The sequence below is a fragment of the Mustela nigripes genome, chromosome 5, assembly GCF_022355385.1.
Source record: "Mustela nigripes isolate SB6536 chromosome 5, MUSNIG.SB6536, whole genome shotgun sequence".
NCBI classification, from domain to species: domain Eukaryota; kingdom Metazoa; phylum Chordata; class Mammalia; order Carnivora; family Mustelidae; genus Mustela; species Mustela nigripes.
In genome coordinates, this window is record NC_081561.1 from 91,336,440 (window position 1) to 91,346,975 (window position 10,536).

General features: G+C 40.0%; 1 protein-coding gene and 1 long non-coding RNA gene across 2 annotated transcripts in view; one reads left to right on the top strand and one right to left on the bottom strand.

Annotated features, from left to right (window-relative positions):
* FUCA2 (alpha-L-fucosidase 2) overlaps nucleotides 1–10,536 on the bottom strand; it is a 19,154-nt gene that overhangs the window by 5,030 nt on the left and 3,588 nt on the right. Inside the window, exons 2-5 of the mRNA XM_059400864.1 lie at nucleotides 9,212–9,399; nucleotides 5,753–6,092; nucleotides 3,990–4,200; nucleotides 3,588–3,778 (exon numbers count right to left, since the gene is read on the bottom strand). Coding sequence (XP_059256847.1) covers nucleotides 3,588–3,778; nucleotides 3,990–4,200; nucleotides 5,753–6,092; nucleotides 9,212–9,399 — 930 coding nt within the window. The remainder of the gene's footprint in view (nucleotides 1–3,587; nucleotides 3,779–3,989; nucleotides 4,201–5,752; nucleotides 6,093–9,211; nucleotides 9,400–10,536) is intronic.
* On the top strand, nucleotides 4,654–9,190 carry LOC132018209 (uncharacterized). The gene is made up of 4 exons (XR_009404474.1): nucleotides 4,654–4,747; nucleotides 7,100–7,183; nucleotides 8,429–8,569; nucleotides 8,821–9,190. It is a non-coding gene; the product is annotated as an uncharacterized LOC132018209 (long non-coding RNA).

The window sequence follows — 10,536 nt, forward strand, 5'->3', positions numbered from 1 at the left end:
ACGTGGGTTAAGCTGCTGCCTTCGGCTCAGGTCATGATCTCAGGGTCCTGGGATCGAATCCCGCATCGGGCTCTCTGCTCGGCGGGGAGCCTGCTTCCTCCTCTCTCTCTCTGCCTGCCTCTCTGCCTACTTGTGATCTCTCTCTGTCAAATAAATAAATAAAATCTTAAAAAAAAAAAAGAAAGAAAGAAATGAGGGACGGCAGGATGACAGACAAGATCAGAGACAGCAAGGAACCAGTTTTGTTTTGTTTTGTTTTGTTTTGTTTTTTAAGAATTTATTTGAGCGTGAGAGAGAGAGAGAGAGAAAGAGAGAGCGAGCGTGTATGCACATGAGTTGGGGCAGGGGAGGGAGGAGGAGAGGCAAACTCCCCACTGAGCAAGAAGACCTACTCAGGGCTCGATCCCAAGACCCTGAGATCATGACCTGAGCCAAAGGCAGATATTTAACTGACTGAGCCACCCCAGCGCCCCAAGGAGCCAGTTTTTATAGGACCTTATAACTTCTATTAGACCTGGCTCGTTCTCTAAGCCTAGATGCCACTGGAGGAATTGAGCATAGGCGTGACATAACCTGGCTTTATTATTTAAAAGGTTTTATAGCAGAAAGATTAAGTGGGTAAGGACAGAAACAGATCACTCAGAAAGTTACTGAAATAACCAGGGGAGGGATAACAGAGACTAAAAAGAAGAGAGTTACCACAAGAGAGGATGAGAAGCGGTCGGATTCGAGATACGCCTCAAAGACAAAGATGATGACATTTGCTGATGGGTTGGCTGTGAGATGTAAAGGGAGAGTTAAGGACTCCCGAGATTTTGGCCTCGCAACCACCTGAAAGGATGAAGCTGCCATTAACTGAGATTGGGAAGACTGCATGGAGCTGGTTTAGAGCAAAATTTAAAAATTAGGAGGACCTCAGTTTTGGACAGTACCAGGTTTAAGGTGCTTATGCTTCCATGAGGAGCGGTTGACTAGGAAGTTGATTATGAGTCTGGAGTTCAAGAAAAGAGGTCAGCACTGTCGAGGTCATCAGTGTGGCATCTGAATCTGTGAAAATGGATGTGATCATCTGGGGAATAAAAATAAGTAAGAAGAATGGAAGTCCAAGGCCTAGGCCTCAGGGCACTTCAAGGTTTAGTGCTTGGGAACTGGAAGTGGAACCAGCAAAAGACACTGAAGAAGGAGCAGCCAACAAGAGAAATGGCAATCAGGACGCCTGGGTGGCTCAGTCAGTTATGTCTGCCTTCTGCTCAGGTCAAGACCTTAGCATCTCCCTTTCCCTCTGCTATTCCCCCCACTTGTACTCTCTCTCTCTCTCTTAAATAAAATAAAATATTTTTTTAAAATGGGGGGGAGGAGAAAAAGAAGAGAGGGCAATCAACAGAGTCAGATGCTGCCATAAACTCAGAAAATAGGGACCATGAAATAACACTGGATTTGGTGAAGGACAGCATATCAAAGGCCTTTGTAACAATGATTTTATGAAGTCTGGGGGTGGAAGTCTGACCAGAGTGGGTACATGAGATAACTGGTGCAAGAAACTGGAACTGACAAGTAATAATAACAAGAAATAATAATAAAACATTTTAACATGTTTTACTATACAAGAAAGGAGAGAAATGGGGAGGTGCCCAGAAATCTAAGAGTTAAAAGAGGTTTTTTGTTTGTTTGTTTTAAGATGTAAGAAGTAACACATTTGCATGTGGACAGGAAAGGATCTAATAAAGAGGGAAAATTGGAGATGAGGAGCAAAAGGAGAGAACTGCTAGAATGATATCTTTGAGTGGCTAATTACGGTTGAGAGCTGGGACACCAAGAAATATGTGTGAGTGTGTGTGTCTGTCTACGTCTGTGTATTTCAGTCACATGTGGCTATCCAAGGGCAGGTATGGAATAAGAGCTAAATTTAACCAAAGTTGAGGTTTTAATCAAAGTCAAGTGAGTATGACAGAGAGAAAAAGAGTGTATGCAATGGAGTGACAAGCCACAGAATCTGACCAGAATCAGGAAGAGGGCTGAGGGCCAGAGAAAAAGTGAGCAAGTCACAGATGGTATCCTTGATGGATTATAGATCCCTCCAGAAGCCCAAGTGCTGTGTGGAGTGAGCTGAGATATAAAAAGTGGTAGGATACCGCAGAATGCTTCAAGCTGAGAGTGTGGAAGAGTTTTGGTTATCGATAACGTAGGACCTAAGGCATGACCCGAAAGGGTGGGGTAGCAATGGGAGAGTGGAGAAGGTCCCTAGAGGAGAGAGTCCAGGAACTGAGGAGCCAGCAAATTAAAAGAAATGTGAATATAGGTACTCAAATCACTAAGACTGATGTTAAAGTAGTTCTGGGTACAGTGACAGTCAGGGCTGAAATGTTGAAGGACTATAAGGGGGTCTACAGATGACTACAGCAAGGAGAGGCAGCACACAGGTATAGGAAACACCTTCTACTGTGGAGGTGGCAGTGGTTGGTGGGAAAAGAGGGCCACGTGGGGCTGGTGAAGTTGGTAGGAGCCCCACAAGGGGTTTCACAGCCTTGTTAAATATTTTGGCTTTTATTTTTATTTATTGAAATAAAACTTCATGGAATATTGGTTAATACTTGCAAAATCACAATCAGACCCCCTTTTGGTCAAATATATGCCCACACACAATACCAGATTTAAACTAGTCCCTGTAAAATGAAGGACGGCTAGTGAGGTTCTCACTGTGGCTTCTCCCAGCCATTTTAAAGTTCTACAGTTAGTTGCTTCTGTCTAGATTGTTCTCCTTTATTTTCTCCAGTGAGCTGACAATTAGTTTTAAGTCATAAGTCAAGTAAGATCAAAGAAGAACATTTAGTCTAATCTTTTGATTTATACTTGACCTGGCTATATTCACCTGGTGACAACAAAAGATAAATTTTTAGAATTTCACTGATACAACTCTTATTTATATATTTTAAGACCCCACATCAGAAACCATCGTATTTGTAAAGTGTGGTTCAGATACTCACTGGCATATGAAAGCTTGGACATAAGCTCTGACATAAGCCTGAAGCAAGGCTTTTAAAGAAGATTCTAGTTAAAAGAAAATTTAGCAAGTTAAAATAATGTTAGGGAAACTTCAAGTTTAGAGTTATTAGAATAACATGAACAAGTATTAAGGTTTTTGGTTTTGTTTTTTGTGTTTTTTTTTTCAATTAAAATAATGCTATTATTTGGGCTGATTTTAAATATATTTTCTACCCTTCAGCACCTCTTACTTGCTAATTTCATAAGATGGAGCATCTGTGAAAATTAGAATTAAACGACTAAACATAAGTCTTCCTTTTGGATTAACCACTCAATATCTATCATTTTTCTGAATGGCTTACGATTTTTATAAGAACTATTTTTCACTAAAATTTGCCCACTATAATCAAGTTTCTAAAGATGATTTAAGCTCACTTTGATAAACAAGTGTTCAAATACATGCTGACTTCTTCTAAAGTCTGGAAAGTGCTTTGAATAAATAGGCATGAATCCAATTTCCTTTTTTATCCTACTTTTCTCTTCACATCGCTGAGAAATTTTAGATGCCTTCCTCCATCAAACAGTACTTGGTAACAAGAACTTACCACACATTTGGGGTGACATCATCACTCTGGGACCTCCAAGGGTGGGTTTCATAAATGGCTTCTCCATTGACTTTTAGCCAGGTCCCCATCTGCCTCAATCGCTCCTCAAAAATTACAGAAATGGTGCCATCATGTGTGGGTCCAATATTCATCAAAAGATTTCCTCCACATGAAACTGTTTCTACAAGTTCCTGAAAAGTTAAGAGCAAATAAAGTTCTTAGGTAGATGAAACAATTCCATTGTGAATGTGTTAATGATAAGTTGTATTTGTGTGCTTCCACCTCTATGTAATCACCATCCAGAAGAACAAACACAGAAAATACAAACTATAAAAATGTAATTCTCATATACCCACACAATTAAGAATATTACCTTAATGGTGACCAGATATTTTACTGTACCTTCACTAGTTCTTTGATTGTAAGATAGTCATTAATTCCAGCATCTCTCCTGTAGCCCCAGGAAAACTTGTCTATTGTCATGCAATTTTCCCATTTATGAGGCAAAAGGTGTCCTGGGTTGTACCGGTCACTGCAGGTATAATAGCCACCATGCTTACAGATGGTACCATATCCCCAACGGTCATTGGTCACAACTGTGTCCCGAACTGGGCTGAAATATAATTGTTTAAACAAAACATAAAATATTTTACATAAAAGGAAATGTCACTGGAAAGATGTCAAACTGAAACCCAGTTCTGAAAGATCATCATAACAATATAATGCAAAGCCCATGGTTTGGAAGTCAAATAGATGTGGGTTGGCTGCAATCCTGGCTCTGTCACTTTCTAAGCTCCCTATCCCAGTGTAAGGGACCTAACTCCTCTGAAGAATCAATTTCCTCAACTGCTATTAGAGCAGAAATAATTTATGTAAAACACCTTGCCCATAGCAAGGGCAAGTAATCAGCACATAGAGCACTTATAAGACTATCATATTATTATTTGAAGCTCCTTGTCCCACATATTATGAATGATAATCAGATTTGAATTTATACTCAAAATATTATTCTCACCTATGACTGAATAATCTCATACATACATTCTAGTCTTCCTCCTACAGTTGTGTCTAAGGTTGAAAAATCGCCGGCAAGTGGACTGCTGCCATCATGGAATCTACAATGGCCCGAAATAAACCCCACAACGTTATCATCAGAGCAGGTATAAAGTTCCTGCCCCTCCTCACTTAGAAGAGACAGTTTGCTTTCCAAACTGAAGTGGATCATTCCCAGTCTTTCCCCCTGGAAGAAGTACCTGGAGATATTGCTGCTTTAAGTAGAAAGAGCTCTCCAGAATGTTCTTATGCACACCCCAGGTGTGATCAGGTAACACACATAGAACACTCCCAGACTTCAGAACACAATACCAAGGGATGCCTGGCTGGCTCAGTCGTCAAGGGTCTGCCTTCAACTCAGGTCATGATCCCAGAGTCTTGGGATCGAGTCCCACATCAGGCTCCTTGCTCATCGGGAAGCCTACTTCTCTGTATGCCTGCCACTCCCCCTGCTTGTGCTCTCTCTGACAAATAAATAAAATGAAATCTTAAAAAAAAAAAAAAAAAGAACACAATATTGAGTATTTTGTAGTTAAAATATAAATTCGGTCCACATGGTTTAAGTCTCATAGAGGAGCTCGGTCAGAATTCTCTGTTCTAATGTGGCAGTCTGGAACATGCTAGAAAGCAACAGGTAAAGAACAGGAAGTGGCGAGAATGCTGATGAAGTAAAGGAGGAGGCAGACGAGGGTGATAGCGACTGAGCAGCAAAGATTACCAAAAGGTCAAAAGATGAAAAGAAGGAATCAAAGGAATTCAAAAGCACATAATCACAAAGAGTGGTAAACTATTGTTTATCTCATCTCATAGGAGATGAGAAGGGAGACCCACAAAATTAATGTCTTCAAAGTTCTTGATTCTGTGATTTTATCTTTTCTCAGTGATTCTAAATTATTCATGATTTTAGTGATTTCAAAATAAGACTATTGAGTTATAACTCTTGCTCATTGATTACTCTGAGTAAAAACTGATATATCTACTAGGCATTATTGACAACAACTTCCACCTACCCACACCATAGATGGGCCTGACAGGGAAAACTTCACAAAGCAAACGCTATACACGAATGAGGAACACAGAGGGTCATGAGAGCAATCTAAGAGCACCCACACCTTCTGTTATACAGCCAGGCCAAGAAGCCTGTGCTGTTCCAGTAGTGGTCAGGAGCATCGCCATCACCATCTGACCACAGGATCTCCGGCTGATACTTGTTCACTAACTCGTAGAGTTCCGGCAGCGTCTTAGAAACTGGAAACTGCTGCTGTTGGAATGATCTGGACTCATCCTTAAGGAAGAGTGGATGAAACCACTCAAAAAGGGAATAGTACAGTCCAAAACGCAGGTCAGTCCTCTTCCTAATGGCCACCTCGAGTTCCTTGACGAGGTCCCTCTTCGGCCCCTCATCGACAGCGTTCCAGTTCCAGGAGTACTGGGAGCCCCAAAGGGTAAAGCCTGCACAATGATATTGAGTCTTTGTAAGAACATGAATTTGTTCTAGCAAATTTCTACCTATACAATGCCAAAACACACTAGATAGTATGTGGGACATATAAAAATGTCTACAACAACAGTTTTATGGCATTTTTTTTCATAGCACATATTCTTATGAATAACAAATGAGAATTTCAACAAAGTGGGACCAAGAGGTTTTTTTAGTGACTTTCTGGGTGCCCCCTTAAGGTCTGTGGAGTCTGACCTAACTCTAAGAACAGAGTTAGAAGAGCTCTAACCCTAAGAAGAATATTTCTTCTTAGAATAGAAGCTCCTTGAGGGACAGCATCATGCCTACAGCCTTCTGTTAGCACAAGATCTAGCACAAAATCAACAACACAAACAGAGCACAGCTAAGAGGGGGACCTACTCCACATCTACCGTCCTTAACAATGATGCTACTACTTATAATGGAGATCCTGAAACGCACCCCTGCAAGATTCTTACTTGTCTCCTAAACCAAAGATTAAAGTATGTTCCCTGATTGGGGATGCTTTAGGTAGTGTGAGTCTTAGAACACAGGCAATCCATATCTAATAGTACATCCTGAGCTTCATTGAGCTTCATCGTTCATCCTTTATCACAGGAAGGGAAAAAATATGCTTCCCCAGTAGCTCTGTACTTTGAAATATTCCCACCATTTGTAATCTCATCCTTCTGAGTCATAAACTCAGATGGTGCTCTTTAAACTAACTGCAATTATCTACCAATTAAATGGTAAGAAAAACAATGTCTGCCATTAAATAAGCACTTTGAAATAACTCATATTTTAAAAGGAATTTGCATTTAGATTGTTCTATATAAAAGTAATAGAAATGCTATATAACATGAAATAATAATAAAAGCCTCAGAAATTTTAGTGCCTAGGAATGTTGCTAGGAATGCACTGTTACTATCCCACTGAAATCTAAAGAATCTTTGAGAATAGACATATATAAGGCACTCTATTATTTACTCTCATGAATTAGGACAAGTCTAAGATGGACACAGTCTTCGGATTCCTTTTCAGGAAGAGTTTAAAGCATCTCGCTCTTGTTCCAAAGGAGTTTGTGGTAAGCTTCAAAGCAATGTCTTGATATTTAAAGTCCTATGCAAAATGTTTCAAGCTGGCAGTATCTGGCTGGCTCAGTCAGTAGAGTGTGCAACTTTTGATCTCAAGATTGTGGGTTGAGCCCCATGTTGGGCTGTAGAGATTACTTAAAAATAAGAAAAAATATTTTTTTAAAAAAATGTTTTGAGTTGACAGGCTCTGTTGCCAGATAGTACCAAAATCACATGGGTCTTCATCACTAGCATAAAAGCTCACGGAGAGATCTTCCTGCCTACCAAGCTCAGTGGGTTTTTTCCATAAAGCCATGAAAACATGAGTCGTAGAAAGTTTACAGATGTGGGCTTCATTATCTTTCCTCATGGTATGATTAAAAGTTATTTTGTTTTGCTTTTAAATAAGCTCACTATGGAATACTTTGTGCCATGCAGCTTAAAGAGTTCCTAGACATCAGGAAACCAACATGTTCAGGCAAATACATTTTCTAAATATCTACCTCAGTAGGAGAAACATCTACAGGAGAAAGTTATTAAGCCACTAGAATGTAGCCAAAGGGAAAAGTATTCTAAGATATTTACAGATTTTTGGTTTCGGTTCTTTCCTCCTATTCCCCTTCCCCCCTCTGCAGAAAGCCCTGAGGCAAATTTTCTTATACCAGGCAAAGGAGATTATCAAATGAATTAAAATGTGGTTGGGATAGTAACAATTTGTTGACATTCCCTTGATCTTCTGGATAATAGAGCAGTAATGGGTAGAAACTATCCTATTAGTGTAGGACCCTTGTGATGGATAATTTTATGTGTCAGCTTGACTGGGCCACAGGGTGCTCAGGTATTTGATTAAATATTTTCTGGCTGTATCCATAGGAGTATTTCTGTATGAGATTAAGGTTTAAATAGGTAGACTGAGTAGAGCAGATAGCTCTTTCCAGTGTGGGTGTGCCTCAGCCAATCTGTTAAAGATCTGAACAGAATAAAAGGCTGAATAAGAACTCTCTCTGCCTAAGTTCACACTTTCTGCCTTTGGACTCAGACTTGGACTAGAACCTAAATCATCATTCACACTCCTGGTTCTCAGGCCACTGGCCTCAGACTGGAACTGTACTGCCAGCTTTCCTGGTCTGGACTTCTCAGCTCCATAATTGCATGGCCCAATGTTTTATAATATATGTTTTTATATAAACATACTTCCACTTGGTTCTGCTTCTCTGGAGAAGCTTCACTGATACAACTACTGTGTTTCCTTGTAGATACTCTTCCACCACCTCTGACTTTTATGGGCACCATTGCAGTCCCATCATCTTTGTCCCTCTGGATGATCTGCGTCACTTTTATCACTGGCAAACCATCCACCATTTGGCCACCTAAGAGTTGGCCAAAAGTGCAGCAAGGTATGTGGGTAATGACATAAAACTACAGCAGTATCATCTCCATGGTGAGGGAGCCTTCCCAGAATGCATTACAGAGGGGCAATGAAAGCAGAGAGGGCAGGGCACCTGGTGGCTCAGTCAGTTAAGCATTAGCCCCTTGGTTTCAGCTCAGGTCATGATCTCAGGGCGAGGCACAGAGTCTGCTTCAGAATCTCTGTCTCTGCCCTTCCCCCCACTTGAGCTTGCTTTCTCTCTCTCTCTCTCTCCAATAGGTGAATAAATAAAATCAAGAAAGAAAGAAAGACGGGCAATTCTAATCATAAACTTGGAGCTGCAATCCACATCTCACTTCAAATAGCTTTAAATGAAATCTTGGAAATATTGCTAAATATGCACATAACAAAATGTGATTATTTATCTTTTTTATTTGGGGTTTTCTTTGTTTGTTTTTATGTGGTGGGGAGGTGTCTGATCATTCTACAAACCTTATGCCTCTCAACCGGATGAAATACGTGGTCCCTTAAATTACAGGCAAAAGTCAGTAACCACTAACTGCTGCTCCTAAGAGAAAACTAATTTCATGTGCTTTAGTTTCTTCTTCCAAAAGAACTACTTTACATTTCATAACTACTGTCAGCATTTGCAAATGTTGCATTTATTTACCTTCATGATGTTTGGACGTTAAGACAATGTATTTGGCACCAGAAGCCTGAAAAATATCTGCCCAGTGGCTTGCATTAAAAAACTTTGCTGTAAATAGTGGTCCAAAATCTTCATATTTGAAATTAGGAGGGTAATTATTTTTCATAAATTCCACATACATCGGTATCTTTTTCTCTTGCCAATACCACCTAAAGGAAGGAAGAGAACACATAAATGACATACACATAAACATTTGAAATAATTGGCCCAGCTCCCCTTACTAATTCCCCCTTACGCAAATATTACCAGATTCTCATTCTCACTTCCCCAATAGTTTGACTTTGCCTTAAAGAAAGCTTACTGTAAACTTTCCTTGCTTTCCATCTAACCCTCTGAACATTCCAGACAACCCAGCCACCTATTTGCTCTTAATTCTTCATTTTCAAATCACAAATTGTAGTATGTATCTTTACATAGTCTTTTGCAACATAAGTGACAGTCTTTAAAAGGGAGATCACATGCCTGAAACAGCATGCATCTTTTATATTCACTAGCAAAGAACAAGTAGGGGAGCTGGCAACAGTAATATTAAAATGATACTGTTATTTTAACATATTGACTCAGCCTTTAAGGATTACTTGTTATGCATTCATTCTGAGCAATTCTTGCTGCCTTTGGTTGTGTGAAGCAATGCCTGGCTGGCGGCAATCATGTCACCGTGAAAGGACAAGTCAACAGGCTGAGGATGACATAAATCGGTAAGTTCTTTGATTTCATCAGTGAGACAACTACCTCTACATTTCTTGTGTTGAGTAACAAACACTTATTATTATGTCATTTACTTAGGTTTTCTGTACCTTGAAATGAAAGTATCCTAACTGATCCATGATGCATTTCTGCCTTTTAAACTGAACTACAGGTACACCTGGGTGGCTCAGTCAAAGGATTTCTGCCTTCGGCTCAGGTCATGACCCCAGGGTCCACAGATTGAGTCCTCCATCAGGCTTACTGCTCAGCCAGGGAGTCTACTTTTCCCTCTGCCTGCCACTTCCCCTGCTTGTGCACAGGCTTTCTCGTGCTCTCTCTGGCAAATAAATAAAATAAAATCTTTAAAAATAAAATAAATAAATAAATAAAACCTGAACTACAGAAGACAAACTGGGACAGTCAGAAGGTTGAACAAGGATGAGGGATTTCTTTTTCCCCGGTACAGTTTAATTTGAACCTTCATTCTCTACTATAGTTTAGAGTTACTTTTCAAATTCCATACTAACAGTATGGACAGTCAGAAGGTTGAACAAGGATGAGGGATTTCTTTTTCCCCGGTACAGTTTAATTTGAACCTT